Here is a 25105-nt window from a genome sequence, read left to right on the forward strand (position 1 = left end):
CACAGCTTGGCACAGTAGTCAAGTCCTCCAAGAGCCTGTGCAAGATACYTGGACATCTCCCCTCCAAGGATTTAGTGTCTTCTAGTGCAGGCAGTACATAATAATTTTACTATGGGGCTTGAGACATGCTGGAAAAAAATCAGAATAAAAAATAAATCCAAAAAACAACCCACTATTTTTAAAAGATTAAAAGGCTTAAGTCCTAATTAAATGGTCTGCCCTACTTTTTGCGTAGTCACTGTGTCACTGTTATCTGTCAAATAAGGCTATATTCTTCTCCAACTATTTACTTCTTTAAACAGAAATGCAGATTTTTAAACAAATCTGCAAACCTGCATGGAAAACCATATTTCCACATAAAAGCACAGCCCTACCTGCCAGAATTGATAAGCACCATCAGGTACAGCAACCACGGGTTGCAGTAACTGCCGTCTGCATTGCCACTGCTTACTCTCAGGGATTTCTCTTATCCATGTTTCAGCAGCCATCCTTTGGGATCTGCACCTCTGTGTTTCTAGGATGAAGAGTCTAGCACTTCAAGGCAGAACCCAGAATTATTTCCACACAGAACTAGAACTTATTTCCATACCTGCTTAAKAGGTAGTAGCAGATAATATATATTCTATGCAGGACTGAAAAGCTTAAAACTTTTACTTCCTTTATTCCACAGTCTCTSTGGGTCATGCACATAGATCTCAGCCCTATTTTCTCCAAAGCAATTTCACTAAAGGAAAAAAAAAAGGAAACAAAAACAACTAACCAACCTAACAGCACTTTAGAAATTTACAAGCACAATAAAGTAGAAGTTCTGGTTATACTGATACTGAAATACACACACTATTGGACCAAAAACCAGGATATTTCTTCATGATTAAAGTACATTACCCTGGCCTGAGGTTGAGAATGGACATTGGTTTATAAGTAACAAGCAACTAAAGAGTTGTAAATACAACAAAAGATTCATATTCCCTTATTACCAATAAGCAAAAGGAGAAAGTGGCCACACAAAAATAACCTCTTTGCATCTCAATTCTGCTGATTACTTATTAAGCAACTGAAGTTCGCACAGATTTTCTGATTGGGGTAAATTATATAGGACAGTTCCTGAGCAGCATATACATAATTTATCTGAGACTTTGGAGAAAGCGACTGCATTAACAGTTCAGAGAAAACTGAGCTCATATCTGTAATGTTTCATGCTGGAGAATACACTCACAATAAAGTGCCAAGGGCCCTAACAGCCAAGCCTGTCTCATTACAGATCTCAACACCTTTGCTGCCTGCTGGAAGATTTAAGCTTACTTTTCTTGCAAAATGCACATGAACTGGAAAAATCTCACTACTCCCAGGTGATACAGAGCTCTGCACAGTAAAACACCACCAACTGCAACCACAGAAGGATCCATAACATCTAGCATAAGAGGTGGCTGCAACACAAAAACAAGTATTTTCCATCTTTATGAATTGAGTATGAGCTCTGAATTCTTTACAGAACAGAGCATTTACACATTTAGAAAAGCTTCTTTTAATGATTATTCATTTAAAACATTAAACAGGCTTAGAAGTAGTGATATGGGTTAAAAAGTCAATAAATAAGACAGAGGCACAAAATCTCCATAAAACTGTTTTTATTGTTTATCAGTGGAGACTGCATATGAAAAGAGGATCTATGGTGAGCTTAATAAAAGGAACTGCAAAAAAACACCAGCAATCCTCTTAAGTAGCAGAGCCACTGAAATATTCCATTCTAGGGTAGAAGATATCTGCCAAATCCACCTCCTTGCCCTCTTCCAACATAGGGAACTTACAGTTTTTAGCAAAAGGTTATAGAAATTACTTAAAAACCACTACTCTGAAGCAGCTGTCCATAGGGCTGTCTCCCTCAGCTCCTCAGTCTTCATCCTCCTCTTTCACTTTCTTCTTTTTCTTCTTCTTTTTCTCTGCGTTCTGGAAACAAACGATGTTATGAACAAGCCATAGGGGCACAATCCCACGTCGCTAGGCAACACAGGCATCCTCAGAACAGCACAACCACTACCAGGATCTGAGCACAACTCCAGATATTCCCTTCCCTGGCTGCTAATGCCACGTGCTGCTTTGCAGGGGCAGGGGAAACTGGGCTGCCCCTCGCACTGCTGGCAGCTCAGTCTGCATCAGACAGCAGGGGAAATGAAATCCCAATTAGAGAACAGGCTTTCCAAACTGGCTCTGTTTGACTGCATCCACTCTGCTGATACTAGAAGACATCACACAGTTCAGGTTCAGCTGTCCTGAACACTAGAGATTTGTGGTTCAGAATCAAAGGACACCCTGCCCAGTTTTCCAAAAAAAAAAATAGTAGAAAGAGGGGAAACCCAAAGCTGGAAGCAGGCAGAAAGCAGAGGAAACATTCCCAGTGTGGGGAGACATTACAGTCACCAGTTTCCCAGACCTTATTTTGTAAGGCTGGTCTTCTTGGACATTACAGTGACTGATATGATGAAACAAAGTTGCTAAAGAGTCAAAAAGCCTTCACATACCATGAGTTATATAGATAAGAATATGCTCCCCCCCACACTCAATGTTTCAAAGAGAATCTGTTCCCATGAAGGATGAGGCAGCTGGCWGTGCAGATCTCTCACCTCAACTGTAGGGCTGGTGGCTGCTTCCTCATTCAGGGCTCCCTCATCTTCAGCCTCTGCTTGCCTCTTCTTCTCCTTTTTCTTTTTCTTCTTTTTGACAGGTTCACTCTCTTCTACATTCGTCTCTTCTGCACCACAGAAGGGAGGAAAACAAAAGGCAGACTGTCAACCATTAAAGCATACGTGGCAAACAAGAAAAAGTCTCTCTGTGCTTCCTACAAGATACTAAGACACAACAAAAACAGTAGGGAACAATGCAAAATACAGAATCTCTCCACAGTGTCTTCTTTTTATTGGCTCCTCTTCATCTCTCGATTGCGTGACTAGTCCTTGCTCTATCAAAACACACAGCTACCTAAGACACAAGTGGCAGTGTTCAGACAGCGCTAYTCACATCTCCTGGCACAAAGAGCACTCCTAAACGCTGCTCCTGAAGTTCAGAACAAGCTTGTGTGCTTTGATTTGTCTGCCAAATTATCTTCAAGTAGCTTTCCTRAGAACAGACTGTTCTGGAGCTTGGCAAATATTTTCGCCAGCATCTCAAGAACGGAGAACTTTAAAACTCACATTAAAATGCACTCAGCTAGCAGCACGATATTCATAGTCAATTCCCATATCTTGATCTTAGAAATCTGCTAAGAGCAAATCAGCAATCTTCCTTTAACAGTTTAGACTGGCAAATGCAAAGAACCAACGCAGCACTTGTGTGTGACAGGGTTTGAAATATCTGTGTAGAGCAAGACTTAACCCTTGGAAAGACTCACCAATGCTCTTTGATATTTGTGTCCAGGAAAACAAATCCTGCCTGTTTCTACAGGAAATATCTAATCACAGTGGTAGAGGCACTACCATTTACCACTCATTTACTATGATACAGGCCATATCGTTTTAGAAATTACTAGGTAAAGAAAGCAAGCAGAAATCATTACTGATGGGACAGCTTACATGGCAGTTAGTGGCATCTACCCAAGCTACATCTATCAGCACACCTGAGCCAGGGTGGGACACCAAGTTTCTCAGCACACACCAGTACTCATGTAAGGTCATGGAGCAGCCACCACARTCCTTCTGTAGCCATAAAACCAAGATGCTGAAACCAGGGTGTTTGTGCCGAGTACAGCTGTGACCAGAGGGCGACTCTGGAATAATCTCTCAGTGCTCCCCCCAAAACAGAACCAGTCTCATTTGCAAAGTGCCCTCACCTATTGCTTACAGAAACAGGAACAAACCCAGCGCAATTTCAGAAGCCCAAAAACATGCAGCTTCCTAACACCTCCATTGCACTGTCGCAAGTTTAATTYCTCAGGGTAGCAAAACTGATTCTGTAACTCAAAAATATGCTCCGCTCTGCCTTCRACACTACATTCAGACAAAAGTTAGTCTTCAGGTTAGAAAATTTCTGGCCTCATCTTCAGCAAAATAAAGCCACATAGCATGTGCGGTTCTCTGACAGTAAAAGCATCAGAGGCAAAACAGCAAAAGATTCCTAATTAAAGAACTAGTATGGATAATTTTGATGTGTATGGCAGAATCAGTTTATTCAAACTGAACGGCATGCAAGTAAAAGGTTCCAAAATGTGTAAACAAGTGTTAGCCTCCCCARTTCTATGGGGATGATGTAGATAAATAAAAGGTGGCTGAAAAAAGTGTATACATTAAAGACATCCAATACAATTGGAATACATTTGCTATACTGCATGTTTGCACTTAGCTGGATTACTAAGAGGGAGGCCAAGCATTTTCAGGTGAAATGCTAGGTGGTACCTCAGGAAAATCACCKGTTATTCCTCGGTGCATCACAGGGCCTGAGAGCAAGGAGCAGAACCTGCCATGTCCTGCAGCAGGTGCCTTCGCAAACATTCAGGCTGCTGCTTTGTAGCAAAGCTCATCACGAGACCCTGTGCATTTGCACTGGGGCAGAATGAGGACAGAGGCTCCAGGGGCGCTGCTCTTTTCCCCTCCGGCAGCAGAGCTTCCGAGCGCCTCAAGCCCAGCGGGGCTCCTCATGCGGCCGCAGAGGAAGCCCGGAGCGCTCGGGAGCGGTGCGCTCGGGAGCGGTGCTGCGGGCAGGAGCCGCTCGGCTGCRGTCCTGCAGTGCTGGGTCACCGGCTGCGGTGCCTCCTGCCCACCCTGCACTGCCTCTCGGAGCTCCTGCACAYGCTCAGGTGCACCCTCCTCCTCACAGCCCGCTTCAAACGTGCCAAAACRAGCCAAAGGGTCTGTCACTAAACACCCCATACATCATCATGGCCCCATCATTTAAAGCTTTAGCTCTGGCAGGGCTCTCTCAACTTAAACAGGCATTTCTCTCTGCAAGATGGACCTTTTCAAGTGACTAGCTAATATCATACCCTGATGCTTAAATGCAAATAGTTCAATCCCCAAGTCTAATTTAAAAAGGGGGCTGTATTAAAAGGCGACGCTTTAATTTATTCCAGGCACTATCCTTCCTTTCAGCCTTCTTTAGGTGCAAAAGATCAATGTGTTCTGAAATCATACTCCCATCCCCTTTGCTTCCCCATCTGTTCCTATCTAAAGAACTGCCAGATGTGCAGCCTAAGCAGGGAGACAGAACATGGCACCTCCACTCACAGGAGCATTTAAGTTCCAGGCAACCATGATTTAAAAATTGTTTCCTTTACTACAAATACTCTAGGAACGAGAAGACAAATCATTCCTCAGTGACAGTGTCAGCTTCCCAGTTCATTACTAGCCCTAACTTCGCTTGCCCTTGTACTGCAAATTGGTTCAAAACTAACTGGGTGTTTTTTTTCTTTCACTGGACTCCTTTTCTGTCAGCCCCGTTCGGCACACAGCTGCACAAACAGCATATGGAAGGGGGCAGAGACTTCTCATGCAATACCATGGCTGGATGCACAACCTCCCATCTCCATGTGAGGAGGAACTCCTTCACTGTGAGGGTGCCAGAGCCCTGGCACAGGCTGCCCGGGGAGGCTGTGGAGTCTCCTTCTCCAGAGATCTTCCAAACCCACCTGGATGCCACCCYGTGCCACATGCTCTGGGTGTCCCACCTGGAACAGGAGGTTGATCTCAATGATCTCTAGAGGTCCCTTCCAACCTCAATCACTCTGTGATTCTGTGAAGAGCCTACTAGAAAGAACAGAGCCAAGAATAGCAGAACTGAAGCACCTGCATGTGTTCAAATGGGACAAGCAGCATAAACCTCACAGCTGGGACCTCCTCTGTAGCATGGCCCTCACTTCCTACCCCGTGTGCTGTGGAGCTTGYTGCACAAAGCTCCTGCAGCCACCTCCACCGCAGCACATTACGCAGAGACACCAGCCCTGCCTGGAGAGGAGGCTGCTGCCTCTGCAGACTGTCAGGCAACCCAGGTGTTCTGCTGGGTCACTGAACAAGAATTTGCCAAACAACTGCAGAAATATTTTAAGGGAATAAAGCTGGAAAGGATGAGATCTGCAGACAGGTGATAAAAGGTAAATAAGTTCTCTGGAGTTGCTTCTTCCTTAGTCTGAAGCACCTGGCACATGTCTTAGTTATAAAATCCAAGTATCCCAATAAAACAACCCACTGTACTTGCAGAGCTGGGGAAAAAAAGGGACTACAAACCATACATCTGAAGGATGCCCTTCCTTTTTAGGAAACTGGACAACACATTTGAAACCCCAACATCTGAAACATGTTGCGYTTTAGAAAATGTTTTAAAAAATACACCAAACAGCAGAGAGGATTTTGGCAGCTTARCAGTATTCTGCACACTGCCTAATGCTCAGATAATACTCTAACTCAAGGATGACTGCTAAGCTCTACCCTCAGCTAAAAGGTATCAATGGTGAGCAAAGCAAAGGGAGCAGATGCAGAAGCAGGTTTTCTATATCATGGACAATTAACTAATGTATTTATGAACAGAAAGAAATCTATCCTCACACTGAACACAGCAGGCTGGAAATTATTCCAAATTTCACACACAAGGACTTTACGCTTGTGAGATGTCAGCACAGTTTGGTAACAGCAGGGAAGGCCATGGGAACAATCCTGAGACTGTCAGGGAAGTCGGTTCAAAAGCTTATGGAAAACAGAAGCGAGAACACCCACCTTTTCTCCAAATAGCAGCTGGGTAAAGTTCAAGCCTACAGAGCAATCATGTGCCCTTGTTCCACTACGATAAATATGAGAGACTAAGCTGGGGCTTGGATCTTTATAGTATAAAGGGTTCTCCCTCCAGTTCTGCTTTAATTCTCACAGTTTCTTGCCAAGTGCTTGGTCCATGTGCACAGACACTGCGAACCAACCAACCAGCATCTGGAAAGATCACCTCAGTATAAGGTGAGCGTGAGAGGTACAGGACCAGCATAAGTGCTCTGATATCATGTCTAGAGCACAACAGCACAGAAAAGGGCAGTAGTGAAAAGCTCTGACAGCCTTTGCCTGCAGGCACAGGCAGTTGACAGAACAGAGTGCAGTTCACACCCAGACCTGGCTCAGGTTCCATAATATATGACTTAAAGCCCTCTTCTCTTTCCTCTTGAGTTACACATAGGGTAGTCCACCACTGCAGCAAGTTAAGCCAACAATTCAGAGGTGCTGGAAGTGCACACTGGTGGGAAAATAAGTTTCTTAAACAGAACATTAACATAAATGCAGACTGACTGTACCAAAATCACAGTCCAAAGCCTCTGCTCACACAGTAACTCATCAGAGAAGGAACAAATGAACTGAGCACAATGCAGTTTTCTCTTTCCAAAGCACAGTTGTTAAACACAAATAAATCAGATAAATTGGTGATAATTTACACACAGTCAAATGGTATTTTGGGTGAAAGTAGGTTTTTTTTTTTTAATCTTAAAAATGAGCTGTTTTGCTTCAAGGTATCAGTGCCTAAACATCAAGATACTGTGAAAGAAGTTCTATAATATAAATGCAATTTGAACACATCTTTATTATTTTCTAAGCCTGCAACCATCAAGAAGCAGATACTTAAAATACCTGCACCTAAGATTCAGTGCCAGTCCATAAAGAAGTTCTTAAAATACATTATGTGACACCCCCCCCCCACTAAGGAGAATAACCAGATATTGGGGCTTATATACATTTACACACCCCTGCACAGCAACATGCCAGCAGCAGCAACCAACCTTTAGTCTCTGTTTTGAGCTTCTTTGCTTTCACAACAACCCCGGCGTCCTGGTCTTCCACCTCTTGAATTTTGCGTTTCTTTGGAACAGTAGGAAGCGTAGAGTCCCCAGAGGGATCGTATATCTTAACTTCACTGTAATGAAGGAAACAAGTCAGTCCCAGTTACAGAAAGAGCAGCTAGCCCTACAGGCAAGATGCCACAGTGGAMTAACACAACCTTTCAAGAACACTCTCCAACCATGTTCAAAGCATTTACTGGTTGCCAGGTCCTTTCTCTTAAACACAGCTCAATCAGCAATCTTGACTACAGGAGATAACCTCATGAAGCATGACCATCTAGCCAGATGCARTGTACCTGCTCAAATGAGAATTCAGGGCTGGTTTTTAATCGCTCAGGGCTGTGCAGAGCACATACATTACCCATCATGTTCATCTCTTCACATAGGAAGGCCTTCCCATCACAGCTGTATGGTCACATACACATAGGGTTGAGAAGTCACTTTAATTCTTGCTTCTTCTGCATTATCCCTCCACTATTATGCTCACAAGTCCAAAGCAGGTAACCTACAGCCTATTTGGATGCTCCCTGTAACCAGCACTGACTTCATGGTGCTGCCAAATCCCTAACCTGTGTCTGAAGCCTCCTCTTCCTGGGTACAGAGCAGCCTTTTACTCAGCTCCTGACTCTTCTGCAGCCTAGTGAGCACCAGACACCCCAACATACAAGTCTCTGCTGTGTAAAGGCAGCCAAAAGTTTACTTCACCTAACACTAGATAATCAACTGGTTTCAGACTTGGTCAAAACAGAATTCCTACTGAAGGAAAAAGGAAACCATGAACTACTGCTTCCCCACCCACCAACTCATTCTGAGCATCCAGACTTCTTCAAAATCAAGCTACTCGAGCAGCTTCTTGCCACAGTAAATTACAAGCATCTCAGACTAGTGATTAAGCTGAGAAGCACATGGTAATGCCAGCAGAATCCTCAATTCCTCCTGTAAGTACCACAATTTATTCCAGTGGGTATGAACCCTGAACAACACACTGAAAAAATTGATTGCAGAGCCTTCTGCAACTGCTGAGTTCTTTCCAGGGTTTCTAACTGAAACAGAGTACACTGGCTTGCATGAGTCAAAACATTAATAATAAACTGGCAAATCACATAAGTCTGCCGAATATATATTCTTGAGAATATACTGAAACAGGGGGTTTGGGCCTCATCKCTACAAACTACCTTACAGTAAACTTCAAAAATATTAGCTTGATGTAGCAAATCCATATGGGATCCTCGATTTCATACATGACAAATTTTGGACGAACTGCTTAATACACCAGTTTAGCCAAACAAAAAGAAGCTCCATAAAACAGCAATACAGTAACTTTACATGAGAAGGACTATTTGACAGGGACTGAACCAGTTTACAGATGCTAGACTAACAGAGTACTGCTCCAGGTCAGGAACAAAATCCACTCCTGAAAGAAAAATCCTGAAACACTGATTTTTACCATTTATGTACAAGCTGGGCATTTTCACATCTTTCCCTTTCAGACAGGGAGACGAAGCCAAACAGCCAGAAGTTATCTGCAGCGCCTCTCCCCCAAGCCTGRACATGTCTGCAGAGCATGTCTAACAGTGGAAACATGTCCTGGCGGGACAGCATGACTCCCTTCTCCAGGAGATCAAAAACCTCCAAGTATGTTGTCTCCTCCCCACCAGCCTCCTCCTCAAGCGACTGCCTCCTTGGACTCACCGCTGCTTCCTTCACTGACAACCCTGTTGTCTTTTTTAAAAGCTTTCCAATTCTAGACACTGCTCCAGAAATCAGAGCCTTCATGACACTGAGATGTTTGGCACAGACTAAATTATAGTCAGGTTTGAGGAAAGAGGCCAGGAAACTGCAGATGGGTAAAGCAGCACATGCTTTCCTGACAAAACTTAGCAGCCCGCCCTACTTCTACACCAAAGGTTCACCAAAATAAGTAGGTCAAGTTGAACCAGAAGCTCTTAACCAAGGGGAAAAGCCCTGGTCACACAACTCAGATCAACAATAAACTGTTCCCAACTTCCTCCTCCCTCTCTCAACACTGATTTTCTCTGTATTTACACATTCAACTCATCAACATAACTCATCTGCAATTTAGAGTATCACTTCCAGTACCAGAAACTGCTCTAACTGCTTCCTGCCAGAGTGCAGGGTATTTACGGCTTACAATACTGTGCTACTGCATACAGGACATAACAAAAGGAATGAAGCCAAAGRAGTGCTTTTCATTTTTCATTTTTGTTTTAAGACTAATCAGTTTTCTTTAGCAGCTTTCAATCACACTAAAGACACTCATTCAAATTCTGATTTTTCTGAAATTTAAATTATTCAGGCTTGCATTAAAGCTGCTACATATTAACTCCTCAAACTATTCAACTTCTGATAACATCTAAATATACTCTCTATCTGATGGTACTGGAAGCTTACTATTAGAAAACCAGGACTTTCTCCTCCTCAATGGCTTTGCCACAACTGTATATTGCAAGTAAATGGAAATTCCCACTTACAATCAGTGTTTAAGTGCACTGAAAATGCTTTCTGGATCTTAATTCAGCCCACAACCAAAAAGCCTCTTACTAATAAAAATAAGGAGAGTTATACTCAGCCAGGCTGAAAGGAAAAACTATTCACCTCTTATTTTGATACTTGTCTGCCCTGGCCAAGGCTTTTCCAGTGCCACTTATTCTCCTTATCTGAAACAAAAATTTAGAAGTGAARAACAAGTTACTCATAATGAAAACAATTCACAATTCAAATTCCACAGTCCTTGAAAGGAGATAAAAATGGAAAGATAGGCATATTTTATTGGTCAGGCTCTACAAAACTGTACAAGTCTTACGCTTAGGAGTAAAATAGTGACAGGGAGATAACTGGAGTGAGAAAGAAGTGTGGGTTTTTTTGACGCTRCAAGAAGTCAATGCATCCTGCACCAGATCAAACATAGCATAGACATGTGATAGGCAGGATCACAGAACCATGCCTCTAAATTAACAGCACCAGTTCTTTGTGTACACTTTCCTGCAAATATTGATGCACGTCTGGACAGGCATTGCACTACAGCTGGCATCCAGTCAACCTAAAAACCCACAATACAGGCTCAAAACTTGATCTGGACTAAACATGTACTTATCAGGCAATCTGCTCATGTTTTGGTATTAAACAAGGCTCTCTGCCTTCTCTTCCACRGGAAGTGCCACCTAAGAAATGCTCAAGGAGGCGTGGGCAGGTTTTTCTGGATTCTTCTTTTTGTAGCAGTGATGCCAGTAGTACAGCATTAGCCTCAGAGATCCAGCTGCAAAGGCTGCAGAGTGATAGCTTAAAAGGCCACAATGCTGGTGTGCCACATGAAAGAAAATGCACCCTACGCTCCCGGGCATGCTGCACCAACGGCAACAGATGGAACAGGAGGTATGGAAAGGCAGCGTGCACAGTGCATGGTGATGGGAGTGCAGTGCAGCACTCCAGCTTCCACGCTAACAACTTCTTGCTTTGACTCTGGAGAGAGAGCTCCTAAAGACTTAAGCACAGCCAACCTGCAGACTTTGGGGAAATGCTGGAAATGAGAGGAATAAACAAAAATACCATAGGAGCCCTCTTCTAAGGAGGGAAGGAAGAATCAGTGATAGCAGATCACAGTCAAGTAGGGGGAAAAAAGAGTTGGAGAGCAGTGCATCAGAAAAATCAAATACCATAAACACAGGGAACACAGAAGTCAAATTTTAACAATATTTGCTTTATTGAGCCATCTGCTGGACTTACCCCTCTCTCTTCCAAATGCCTCAGTCTTGTCTCTACTTTTAATCTGTTCTCAGCTCCCATTTCAGCACTGGTATCATCTCCAAGGGCATCATAACGAATAGTCAAGGCAGTTTTAGCTGCCAGCATTCGAGAGATCTGAAAAAGGCAAAACAAGCATTAAGTGCTAAGAATGAACATAAGGTGATGATTCATTCTAATCTACAAACCATGCCCACAAACAGAAGCACAAAGTAACCACTTACTTTGGCTGTGTTGCACCTCAAAATACAATACATCACTGCTTTAGCATGGAAATACTGTTAACACAACAGCATGCTTTCTAGATAAATAGCAACATCTGAACCTAGCAAGTTACTTATATCTCCCACTCCACCCCAACCCTTAGACAAGGTCAACCAGAGGTGTAATTCCCAGCTGAACAGCTCTCCCCACAATTCAAATATGCAGCTGCATCAAAGCCTAAGCCCTGCAGAAGGGAGACAAGTTAAGGCCTTGAAGTACACACAGTAACCAATTTCCAAGGAAGGCTAAAGCCTGCAACAGCCTAGCTCAGTAGCACACAGAAGCAAGCAGGGGCATAACCTGGGAAAAGCCAACATTACACCAGAATTTGGCAGGAATGCATCTGACACTCCCCTATGTACTGAAGGGACAACCTCATCTTCTTTTTCCACCACAGGAAATGACATTCGAAGATTTGTGGGACAGGGGCAGCTTCCATATTACCAAAGGAACACAGTAAAGCAAGAAATGGAAAGAGCCTCATCACACAGCTCAAGGCATCTCATCACCATGCCAAGAAAAGGCCAAGCTGGTAAAATTCTGCAACTCACCTTTCCTTTATTTTTTGCAGTAGTTTGTCCCACTAGGGAAGCATGATAGATAAGGCCAAACTTGGGTGTATCCCGCTTGGTCTTCAGTGCTCTGAAGAGGGCCTTCTCAGCACCCAATATCTGCACTGTCGAAGCTGGATGCTTAGCTAGATTCAGGAGGGAACCTAACAGGAAGTAACACAGCAACATTAATTTACTAGCAAAGCAATTAGAGAAGCAAGAGACTAGATTCCTGAAGCAGGAAACGCAAAGCCTTCTATTTGCATATGAAGTGTTTTGTCTTCACTTCATGAAGTCATTTCTTGGTTTGATTTCRGCCCCAGGAAAGAGGGCTCACTCAAACACACTCCTCTGGAGCGATGTCCACTCCTGAGAGTCACACAGCAGGAATGTGCTGTAGAACCGAGTACGGACACTGAAATACAGCTACTGCTTTGAGTCAGTCTGACCTCAGAAACCCAGTGCCAGCTTTCCAGCACCAGACCTCAAACTATCACCACTGGGCTCAGTAAGTGTCTCAGAAGAGGTAGTGACTAAAGTTGCCCTCATCTTCTGAAAAGAATCCAGGCCAACTGAGAACTACATCATCACCGACAACTACTGTGCTCATGCCAGTATTCCCATTCCTCAAAAACCACCCTCCTCCCTTTTACCACAAGGTGTCCATCAGGTCCTTGGATAATGTTTTTGGCCAAGCAGCTCCTCAGGGAAAACCTCTTGACAAGGACATCTGAGCTTCCCATGGCACCCACCTGCATGAGCAATGAGCCTTGCTCCAACCAGTTCACCCACCATGACAGTGAGGTTGGGAGCAATGGCCATCATCCTATTCTTCAGGTAGTCATACAGCTGTGTCCGATACTCCGAGATTTCAATCACCTGGCACAGACAAAATCCAGTGACAAGAACCAGTATTAGCCAACAGCCAAATTAAGAGCCAAACATGCTGAAGTGAGAAAGCACTGAGGATTCCAATCAAGGAGACTAACAAAGTGCAAACTGGTCAGACAGCCAAAAGCCAGTTATTTAAAGCTCTCTATATAGGGCACCTTCCCAGTGCAGAGCCCCATCGAGGAAGTATACAGGACCTGGGCTGCTCATTCCCTTATACAACTTATTTTCTCAGTAAAGCTCTTGATAAGAGGGTTGACAACATGCCAAAGACAGCCAAGCAGAACAAAAATACTCAGTAAGGACATTTTCTTTAGGACAAAACCCTGGAACACTCAGTTTTCACATAAATCTTTGCCACCATTCTCTTGAAATGGGATAAATGCTCTTTGCTTGTTCCATACAAATACACATAATTAGAACACACAAAAAAGCAGCCCAGTCTAGACTGAGAACAGGAACTCTCTACTCCCAATCCTGCCACTCCCTGGCAAAGTCAAAGGGATCCAACTGGCAACACTGAAGGAGGATTTCACATGCAATCTAGACAAAAGCAGGGCAAAGCTCCTAATTCTCCTCAGTTTTCAGTTTTACTTTTAACCCACATGTTCTCAGCTACCTTCAAAACTACAAGAAGCTTCATTCATTAAAAGAAGGGTATAAAATACCATTCTCCCAAGCTTCTAAAAGCACACTGAAGCAGAGATTCCAGTCCAAGACTGCCACATTCCAAAGATTTTATGTAAACACTATCAGTCTAAGATGGCTCAGATGAGGTAGTGACTGAGAACCCTCATGTTTGTACATCAGGTGAGCAACATTCTAGGAATCATCACTGCCATCACAAAGACCCTGGGAAAACCACTCCTTGGCAGAACAGGCACTGATACAATTCCCAGAGTTACTAATGCTGTCCATCCACATGTACATACCTGGTCACAGAGGTGAATTATGTTGTTTATGTCTTCTTCTGATACTTCTGTCCCCATGGAAATCTCTGCAGCTGCCTTCACATCCTCTTCTATCTCCTCCGAGAGGATATCAGAAACATCAGAAGAAGCAAAATTTCTTCTGTCTCCTGCAGGGGATAAATAAAAGCATGTGTGTTGAGGCAAGATGAGCAAATTAAAGAGCAAATTGACAACGAAAACTCCAGTAACCGCAGTGGATTCAATGTACCATCTTCCTCTTCTGAACTCCCCAAACCTATGTCAAAGTTACCTCTTTTATATTAATACTATACAGGAATGGTTAGAAACATAACATTTGAAGCAAAAAAAAAATGTTCTGTAAACACCATACATTTCTTTTAACAAGATTACAAAGGAAAAACAGGAAATGATCAGTCAGTTACCACCAGCTATACCACCTACACACCACCAGCTGCACCCCTACACACACCTCTCCAACTTCAGTTGGAAAAAGTTCCATTAAAACTACCTGGTTTTCTAACTCCAAGTTTCATCAGAGGGGAGTGGAAAAAGAAGTCACTGAGTGTCCAAAACAGCGAAGTTGCCATTCTTTCTGTTCCAATGAACACAGCAGCTGTGGTCTCAGAACACCCACAAGCAGCTAGTAAGTCTTTACATCATTTTTAGCAGCAAGTTTCCACACTAGTCTGCTGACTGTGATTCTAGGAAGATATGCTGGTGGTCCATGAAGAACTGGTTGAATCATACAGCATTAAGTGTCCAAATGGTAAAACTGTACAYGTGCATGTACAGATTCAAGTGTACACTGCTTTCTGCTGGCCCTGCTTACATCACTGCTGATGGCAGGATACACAGCCATGAGTAGTTGGACAATGCAGATCTACAAATCAGTATCACAATGTGCCAAATAAAAGCAAACAACATTACCCAGGCTTGTGCCTCCTTATTACTCACCAACTTTCCGCACGCATTTACAGTATGTTAGGTTATCTGTGATGATTTTGCCAAGTTCAGGAAAGTGCCAACCRTACCATTCCCTACAGCGCATGATGTAGTTATTCAGTTCTTTGTCCAGGTCATCAAGAAGGGCTATAAGAATGAATTTAAATATTTTTAAAAAGGTAAACTCAAATCAACACATTTAAACACTGTAAAGGGATAAAGCCCAAATGTTTCTCAAAGACTGCTTGGAATAAAACAAACTGCAAGATTTTAAAAAAGCTTTCATTTTCAGAGAACTGCACAACTCCAAGCAAAGTAGAGAAATACAAGAATTCACAAGTAGGGCCTGAGCATTTTATTACTGGAACTGCCTGGGAGAAACAGCTCCTTTAACAGCTGCAAAATAAATTCACCCAGAAAGAGAACAGCAACTAGTGAGCTGCTTCCTCTCAGCCAGCCATTTGAGGTGTTACACACAAGTGACAGATAAAATTCAAGAAATAAGGTGACAATGTTGACAAACTGATTTTCTATTAAATCACTGTAGAAGACAATTTAGTCCTTTAATTGATAAAGGCATCTAGTACAAATGCAGTAGACTTTCCACTTAGTAGATATGACTAATAACTATTTGTAATGTAAGAGAACACCCACAGCATACATCGCTACAGAACCCTGAGGCTAAAATATTTCTCTAATGCAATACTAACATTCCCATCTGTTGTCTCAGTGGTAGTGACGAAGAAAACTAAATTAAATCATTATTTTCAGCTTAACCATGTTTCATCATTGACAACAGTCTGGGAATTAATATTCCAAACAGGATTCCTCACCATTGCTTCACAGCAAGCATGCTATAATGTAGGTGTCTTGAAGGAATAGTGAGATTTGTGTTTGGAGTTTAAGCATCTGTAAGAGGCTGACATTAGGGAAGCCACAACATGGAATGCAGCATTATACACTGCAGTGGTTCTTAGGGGTCTAACAAGGGTTTGCCACAAAACACCTCACACAGGTTATCGTTATAAGCAAAGCTTAGAAAATCCCACTCCGTGGGGCACAGACACCCTTCCAACACTACTCAAGTTATATGTGCTGGCAATGGAAGTTCTCAGAGGACTGGGCTTGTAATAACAGCCTGTACTTTAACTGATCTCTAGACAAAGAAAATTGACTACTGACCTCATTTTGCTGTATCACCTTAGTAACATTATTGATTGTTCAAAGACCTATTAAGAAAATAAGGCCTTTTCACTAGCTGAAGGCAATTGCCTGGTTTACTGAAAGACACTAAGAGGAAATCTGGACAGCAATGCTTTTCTACAGGCAATGTAAGAAAGTCCTAAACTGAAGCCATTAAGGACTTAAATTCTAAGTATACTTACAGATTGCCTGGACAATCATGGTGTCTACTTTGTCTGGGCTGAATTTCAACTTGTATCGGGAAAGGCTGAGGAGACAGAAACATGGTTTCATCAGCATCCTGACATCCCAGTATGGAGCACGTTCCCCCATTTCTATTTTGCATCAAGATCTTCATCCACAGTCATTCACACCAGCTCAGTTTTATGCTACTGACAGCTCCCAGCTGTGTCAGTGGAGAAACCCGCCACGTGTTTTCACAACTGCTGTGATGCAGCACACACCCATTAAMAGGGTGAAAGGGAAAGCTGGGGCTATCTGCATCACACGCCACAGGCAACATGAACACTGTGGCAGGAAATACGTTGCTGGTTCCTTTCTGTATGGCTCCCCACCAAATGCAGTATTTGTCGATAGTGTTTCCAGTTCTGCAGTGGCTGGAGCTGATCCCCCAGCTGTACATACCCAGCAGCAAGTACCAGCAATGTTAACAGGAAGCACTAGCAGAAACTTCCTCAGATTCCCTCTGGCTGCAAAAGACCATTATCATCCACCTGTCAATCCACACTTAACCTCTTAGAACACATCTACAGTTTGCCACAGTAAAACACACATGGCATCAATGAGGACACCTTGAAAGCTCTTTGTCAATATTAACCCCCATCCCAAATGGAATAAAACCCCAATCCAAAGGTATTTTTAAGGAATTACCAAAGGCAGAGAAGTTCTCTAACTTCTTGTTACTAATTTTGTTACAGAACAAAATCACATCAGAACCTGGATAAAAAGCTACTTGTTAATGAGTGCCTGACAGTGCTGACCCAGTGATTTGGTATGAGGCCATGACATCAAGGAAGGAAATCTCTGCCTTTAATATTCACATAATGCATTATGAGGAAGCCTCAGAGTTGTGAGCACTCACCAGACCCAAAGGCAGCCTCACAGTTCTTGGCAGCAAGGGAGTTACATGAGTCAATTAAAACCACTGCAATGGGGATATGATAAACCCAATGCTAAAGCACATAACACGCACAGGGAGACTATCTACTTCCTCTTTGGGAAAGCTGAAACCTCACCCTAAAAGACAGCCGAAACATGATGAAAACTCTTTCCATATAAAACTAGACTTCATATACAAATACACCTTGAGTTACATGCAGAATGAGTAGAAGATCTGGTCACATTAGAGACACTCCAAGCAGCATAGTATGGGCAAAGGCACAGAAGTGGGGAGGAAACAGAAGGAGAGGCACTACTGGCAACCTACCTGTGTGCTAGGCCCAGACACATAGCTGCCATCTCCCGAGAAGGGAGGCCTGTGATAAGCCCTTCAATCTGCGAACGAATTCCCCTCATCAGCTCTGTAACCATTGGGCTGTGAATACAGCTCAAATTCAGCTTATCCTGCAGGATACAAAGAAATGGTCCAAATCAAGCACAAAATTGACATTCTTTAAAAATTTTCTTCTGGTAGCATCATCTCGTTATACCTGGCTTTTCTACTGCAATTTTACAGTTGGACAGTCAACTGGATCAGCCTTCTTGGATGATGCTCAAGGCAGTAACACCCTCAGTCTCCCAMATTAACAGCCCCTCAGCTTGAAGAGATTTATAATTAAGGCTTTTCTGCTATGCAGACATTGGAACTGACAACTTGGGTCTTTACAGTTTACTAGCAACAGTTTAGCATCAAGGAGAAATAATTACAAGCTAAAAGCCTAGGGGATATCCCACACCAGTCTCCTAAGGCACCACTAAGACATGGGCACAATAAAAATCTTCAGAACAGGTTAGCAGGGTCAGGAGACTGGGATTCCCAGGATTTGACACCTAGGAGAAAGCAATCCATCTCTTTCATACTTTCATTCTAGACATTTTCCCAGCCTACACAACACACATTTGATAAGGTTTAGTTTTCTCCAACACCACAAACAGCACAGGTAAAACATTCCACTGCTAATGAAACAGGAACCTGTTTATTATATTTTGGGAATGTATGACAAAGGAAGAAAGGCAAWGTGAGTTCTCACTTTTATGACACCTCCAAGTTTGGCATCTGCTACAGCCAGCTGTTCATGGGCATCTTTTGCCACTATCTTCTTAAGAATTTTCTTCAAGTTCTTGCTGAGCTTGCCTTCTACAAGTGCTGTAGATGCTGCAGAAAACAAAAGGAATAAAGATGYACTTTCTTTTCCCCTCCTAAAAACGGTAACACTAGGGCTCCTGATTTGTTAATTTTTTTCAACTGCCCACAATAGCTCATTTGACTTGCAACACTACCTCATTATGCAACAGCTTAAACCAAAATAAAGAAAAAAACTATAGATGCTCATCCCTTTGGAGCTCTAATTCAAAACTCTTCTCCCAAATCCCTCTACTTCCTCCACGTGGCTCCAGTTCTATTTCTGAAAACTGTGTTTAAGGAACTCTACAGATAATGTCATATGCTTTAGATGCATGCTTAACACCTTGGCAAGCATTGGAACATTTATTGTATGATTTAATTACCCAACCATCTTTTAGGTACCTTTGTCAGTAATGACTATATTCTAATTTAAATAATGTCCTGTGTCCCCTAGCAATGGCAGTGCATTATCCAAAGCCCAACAAAGTAGGAAGCCAAGTACACTGACTGGGGGACCAAATATGGACTCTCTTAATATATACACTGCATAGACGAAAGAAATTTTAAAAAGACATCTCCATTCTTGAGTATTAATATAACAGTAAAAGCTTTACAATTCCAAGCAGTATACATGTTAAGACTACACTTATGCAATTCTGTGCTCCACTGAGCTTCAGATCAAYGCAGCATCTTAAGCACAGCACATGAAGCCATTGATCTGTGATTCCCAAAACTGTGATGAAAAGCAAGAGTAAAATCTGAAGTGTTATGCAGAGTTTTCCTTCCATCCTTCATGAGTATACTGGCCAGTAAYGCCTAGTCCACTTAAAGACACATTGTTTTCCCTTCAAGAAGTATGGCACTCCATTTCACAGATTAGTAAATGTGACAAAGTAATAGTGTTAAAAAATGCACATTCACAAGAAAAACCAACATGTAGCAACACATTATCTAATGGTAGCAACTCCAATTCTGCAGAGTTTCCTTGGTTTCATTTAAAAAGCTGCTATCCCTGCTACATCAGAGTATCAAGACCCATTCTTTGGTCACAATTGCAACAGGTAACATCCACCTACCAATGTCAGAACAATGCCTACCATTCAGCATCCTGCTCAAACTAATCCACAGCATCTAGTACTGAAGAGCTTAAATAACACARAATATTCTATATAAGGCTTTTTCCATTTTGTTTAAATTAACAAATTTCTTTAAGGCACAACACAGGCATTTCTGCGGCTGCAGAAAGGCAGGCACAGTATGCATCACTAAACCAAGAACAGCTGTAATGTATGTACTCCCTCGACTGGACTCCAGCATGTTGTCTCAGTGGTAGTGACGAAATGTTGGCTGAAATCATTTATATTCAGCTCCTGAAAGAATCCATCACTGACAACACAGCTCGTACCTCAGTCAAAGGCTCTATTCATTGCTCATTAGTGAACTGCTTATGCAATAAGCGTGGTAGGAAAACTAGACCTCATTAGGTCTCTATCAACCTCCAATGAAGTAGGTGATCTCATAAGACAAACAAAAGCRGTTACCTTTGAAGAATTTATAATCTAAAAAAACTAAACAAGAAAGAAAAAGAGAAAGGACAGAGGCAAGGAATGGACATGTAAAAAGCTTTTTTTGTTTTTTAATAAAAATGGTGTTACCTTTCACTTACCAGCAAGTGCTTCCGTTGTGTCCTGAAACTTTTCAAAGTGTTTCAGCTTTACACTACAGAAGAAAAATGTGAATGTGTAAACGGATCAATAAACTAGATGCTACATCTCTTTTTCCTGTCTCTATTATATCTCCCACTAGGTCTCCACTTCTTCCTAGGATTACAATAGAGCAGAAATCAATATTCATTGTCCCAATAAAGATGAAGAAAACTAAATCCACTGATTAAGTTTGAGCCTGCTGAGGTTCTTCAGCTGTGTCACACAATCTTTATTAAAAGAAAGCCCTAAAAATTTCCAGGAATTTTGATTTAATATTTCTAATTAGGACCAGCACGATCAGAAAACTTGAGCCACCTCTTTTTGTAGCTCATATTTAAAGACAGACATCATCCATCCAAATGCTAATGCTGCAGATAGATGAAACAGGTGTCACTGCTGAGTGATTGGTAGTATTCATAGTCTTCAAAATGCAGCCTTCTGCCTCTGGAACGCAGAGTCCTGCAGAGTCTAGAYCTAATGTGCTTTTTAACCAAATGCACCTTCAAATACTTTAAAACTGAACTGATTCATTGCCCATGAATTCTCTGCTCCTTCCCCRTAATTAATGTTAAAATAGAAGTTCAGGTTAGGCTTAAAAAAAGAATTATTAAACAAAAAACTGCCAAACTACTGATTAYGGCCAATAAGCCTATGGACACTGTTTGACTACACTGTGTCAGCTCCCTAGGCCTAGTYCCCTTCTCCCCCTCACAATCTCTGGTGCTGATATCTCAAGTAACAGCTATGAAGCTATCTCAATCCAGTAAATTCCTTGTCAAGGCCAGGCATTTGACTAATCCAATTCTGATTAACTGCTGCTCTTTGGGAGTCAAGTATCTGCAGAGGAAGCAAGGTCACAGATAAAGCTGAATGCTTAAGTTAAGCATTTGCTGCACAGCCCAACAGAAGCTCCGGGCTTATACTGATACMTCTTCCGAAGCACATGAAAGATGGGAATTAACTCGATCAGCACCATTGGAAATGAATCCAATCTAACAAGGGGACAGGATATTTCTACAAAATTAACACCACTGCAAACAGTTAGTGGAATGTGGGATATTCTGTCCTGTACCTCAAGCACTTTTACAAAACAGGACAAATACAAGGCATAACCTGTTAAGATGTACCTGTAACTACTAAATTTCATTAGAAGTTTTCCCAAATAACACCCTGGACCCAGACTTGGAAGGAATATACCACCAACTGCAACCACRGGACAATTTGCCAGCTTGATTTGGCTGCTGGACACAAAATCCTCCTACAGCTACTCGGCAACACCAACAGTCACTGCTGACATGGGCAAYAAAACTAACTCCCAGTTCAAGGAAAGTTGCATACTATTAGTTTCAGCCAGATTAAACCAATTTTTATTTTAAGACTGCCTATGAACACAAGTATCTGTCATTTCAACCAGTGTAAGCATTACAAGCTTGGATATTGTTCTCAAGGCATCCAAATCTCTTCAATATTGTTCAATTTTTTGCTTCAGTGGCACATTATAATCATTTCTAGAGTCTAATTACACAGCAAGAAAATAAAAGTAGCTATTTCTTTTCATCCATTTTGAGATTCCACTTTAGTTCCCTTGAATATCTCACTTCCTATCTTTGTTCACAGCTTTTAATTTTACAATGGGGGGGAAGGGAGGAAGGGGGATCAATATTTCTACTGGAGCTCAGATGTGCATAAATACACATGCAGTCACGTTCTTCCAAAAGCCAGGCTGCTATTCCACATAAAGCCACTTACATTTTGTTTGCTTTCTCAGGAGTTTCAAATTCTTTCCATAAACTGTCGACTTCTTGAAGCTTCTTCTCATTTAGAACCTATAGATAAGAAATCAGAAAAAAAAGGTATAATTAAAACTCTTTTCATAAGCTTTCCACTCTGCATTCAGAGAAAAGCCAAACCGGGTCCATGTCGCTTCCTGCCACTAGAAGTTAGGTCAGATATGAAACAAATTCAATTTTGGTGATCTCTGGTTTCAATGCTTTCTCTCAGCAGCTTTMTTCTACTAATAGACAACTGTACTGAAAGCATTTTATTATCAATGGAATTACATAAGTTGCTCAATAAAGGCTGGGTCCTTCTGAACCTGCACATCAAAGCAAAACCCTCTCCTTGTTTATCAAAACTGGCCTCACTCCACCTCCTGCAGGACTCGCACACAACCCCAGTGACCCAAAACCAAGCTCACCACTACTCACTTTGGAAAAACACCAGAAAGTCTGAGACACCTACCAGGAAGGAGTGATCTTATCACAAGTTATTAATCTGAGTTGACCCACAGAACAAAGAGGATATTTCCATGAGGACAACTGTTCACCACAGCTCTGTAACCAACTGAGCCTAAAATTACCTAAGAGGCAGCAATGGCTTGATCCTTCTCTGTGCAAAGGAGATTCCCTCTTAGTTTTTAAACTTCAGAAGGTTAACAGTCATACTATCAATACTCCATACATTTCATGAAATGCAGAGTGTACTGAGAATTCCTAGAAGAGTGCTCAGGGAAATAGCTCCATGAATATCTTCTGCGTCACTCAAAAACAATGGCTTGTTATCCCCACAGCTAAGTCCAAAACAGCTACAGTTTGACTCGGTACCACACTGAAATCTCCAGAGATTATGAAATTTTGGTTCCTCACAGATTTCCTCAGCACTCCCTTTCCTCAGTGTACCAATTCTTTGTTCCAATTCATCCTACCTATCTCAAGGCAGGCAGAATTGAGTCTCCGTAACAGACATTTGCACAAAGAGAGATACAGAGACAYATGTCTCCAAATGGAGGTTGTTGGCACACAGAAGTTACACATGCCTGGGAATGTCATGTGTCCCACAAGATGCAAGACTTTTCATTGGAAAAGTCTTCCAAGATTTGGAATATAGTTGTGGTTTTTGCCCTAACAGAACTCTGCTTGTTCCTCTTTAATGGAAGAAAAACCTACTAGGACCACCTGAGAGCTCCCCAGTTTACGGGACAGATCTGTCAGCAGAAGATAAAGCACAGTTATAGTGGCAATGGACAGCTCTGGGCACTGCTGAAAAGCTGCTTCCCAAAATTCAGATGTCCTAAAGCCACCCAAAGGCTACCAAAACAGAAAAACAARCAAAAAAATACACATGTAGACTAAATTCTACAGAGATAACTGCTATGAAATGAATACATTACAACCACCACGCATGTTTGTAGCTCAATAACTACTGTGCAAGAGAAAGGAAAGCCATGAGACTGCAAGCTCCACCTGGAGCTCAGATTCATACCCAGCCTGGGCAGCTGCAAACTGATAGCAGCTTGTCTCAAAGCACAAGATTCAGTAAAATGCTACTTACACTCACACGCTGCCAGCAGACTCCAGCCCTCCCACAATCCAATCCAACACCCTTTGCCATGCACTCGTCCCCACGGGGCAGGTGCTGAGAAGGCCTCATGGAAACGCTGCTTCCTGCTGCCTGGTGCCCTCTGGCTGCGTTGCACACACATCACAGCCAGGCCTCACACCGCAGCCACAGGGACCTGCAAGAAGCTGCAGAACTTCCRCAAGGCAGCTTTTCCTCTTTATGCCTTTCCATCTACTTTTGCTTTACATCTACTGGGCTCTAAGCATTCAAAGACAGGCTATTTCCATGCCTCCCTGTTTCTGCAGTAGATTAAAAAGGGCCTTGGCTCCCACCACAGGAGGTTCCAGCCTAACTAGAGATGCTGCTTTTTTTTTTTCTTTTCAATCTMAAGACCAGAAGTTATGAACATCAACCACTGTGAACATCCACTGGACAAAGCCTCCAGTGAGGCTGACAGACTTCAACTCCTTGGATGCAAGAAGGAACAAAAAGRAACTTTTCTTTCAGATCCATTTTCATTTTCTCCCAGAGGGAGATGTCTTGAAATCCTCCTTGCCCAAGCTGCACAGCTGCATCCCAAAGAGGAGGAAGGTTTCAGGGCAGACCAAACAAGCACCAGGTGTGCTAAGAAAGTAGTTATACAGGCTAAAGCAAAGCAAACCAGCACCATGCTCTCCTTGCATCCACACTAGTGCTTGCAAAGCCAAWCAAAAGAAATATCTGGCTAGACGGAGAAGGTGAGAAAAGTAATAGAAACACCCAAGTGCCATCAAGTTGCATGAGGAAGGTYGTTGCAAGACTACACGAGTATCAACATTCATGCAAGAGAAGAGACAGTCGATGTGGCACCCAGTGCTCCAGCTGAGCCTCATTAAAGCCATAGCAGAGCTAATAAACTGTGAATCACAGTGCCGTAGAGCTGGAGAACCACTACAGCTGGAAAAGAGCTCGGAGCTGACCGAGCGCAGCCATCAGGCCGGCAGGCCATCGCCACACACGCGCGGTCGGCTCCCCCGAGGCCCCAGCTCGGCGCCGAGCGCAGGGACCGGCGGCCGCTCCGGCCGCAGCGCTGCCGGCGAGGCGCTCAGGCCGCGGCGGCTGCTCCCGCGTGCGGGAGCGAGCCGGGCCCGGGCGCGGCTCCCCGCCGCCCGCTGACAGCCAGCGCCTCTGCGGGGCCGGCAACAGAGAAGGCGGCCGCACTTCAGCTATGGAGCATCTCCCAGGGCCGGGCCGGGCCCCCGCGCCTCACCTTGAAGATGGCGTAGCCAGCGGCGGTCTCGAAGAGCACCAACATGGCGGCAGCGGCGCCAACGGCCGCTAACGGCCGCTATAACGGCCGCCCGGGAAAGGGGGCGCGCGGCCACGTGAGCCAACGACCGGCAGCCCCCGGCCGAGCACACGCGCCCGCGCCGGAAGCGGAAGTGATGCCACGGGAA

General features: G+C 43.1%; 1 protein-coding gene and 4 non-coding genes across 6 annotated transcripts; all 5 read right to left on the reverse strand.

Moving 5' to 3' along the window:
• Positions 1 to 1613: 1613 nt before the first annotated feature.
• Positions 1614 to 24997, reverse strand: NOP58 (NOP58 ribonucleoprotein). 2 transcript variants are annotated; one of them, XM_026048133.1, is made up of 15 exons: positions 24919 to 24997; positions 22080 to 22156; positions 20291 to 20343; positions 18530 to 18654; positions 17767 to 17903; positions 16523 to 16587; positions 15150 to 15284; positions 14196 to 14341; positions 13125 to 13251; positions 12373 to 12536; positions 11540 to 11674; positions 10412 to 10473; positions 7736 to 7869; positions 2622 to 2749; positions 1614 to 1947 (listed from the first exon to the last, which is right to left on the reverse strand). In XM_026048133.1, the coding sequence occupies exons 1-15, from the start codon at positions 24961 to 24963 to the stop codon at positions 1891 to 1893; spliced, it is 1590 nt and encodes a 529-aa protein (XP_025903918.1). In that variant the 5' UTR covers positions 24964 to 24997; the 3' UTR covers positions 1614 to 1890. The 2 variants fall into 2 exon arrangements, with proteins under 2 accessions (XP_025903918.1, XP_025903926.1); XM_026048141.1 differs by lacking the exon at positions 24919 to 24997 and adding an exon at positions 22241 to 22264.
• Positions 12885 to 12970, reverse strand: LOC112956468. Its single transcript, XR_003251060.1, has one exon. It is a non-coding gene; the product is annotated as a small nucleolar RNA SNORD11 (small nucleolar RNA).
• On the reverse strand, positions 14024 to 14107 carry LOC112956476. The gene has a single exon (XR_003251062.1). It is a non-coding gene; the product is annotated as a small nucleolar RNA SNORD11B (small nucleolar RNA).
• On the reverse strand, positions 15852 to 15940 carry LOC112956461. Its single transcript, XR_003251058.1, has one exon. It is a non-coding gene; the product is annotated as a small nucleolar RNA SNORD70 (small nucleolar RNA).
• On the reverse strand, positions 19937 to 20024 carry LOC112956453. Its single transcript, XR_003251057.1, has one exon. It is a non-coding gene; the product is annotated as a small nucleolar RNA SNORD70 (small nucleolar RNA).
• Positions 24998 to 25105: the final 108 nt, after the last annotated feature.

This window comes from Nothoprocta perdicaria, unplaced genomic scaffold (assembly GCF_003342845.1).
Source record: "Nothoprocta perdicaria isolate Ctin4 unplaced genomic scaffold, notPer1 scaffold_11, whole genome shotgun sequence".
NCBI classification, from domain to species: domain Eukaryota; kingdom Metazoa; phylum Chordata; class Aves; order Tinamiformes; family Tinamidae; genus Nothoprocta; species Nothoprocta perdicaria.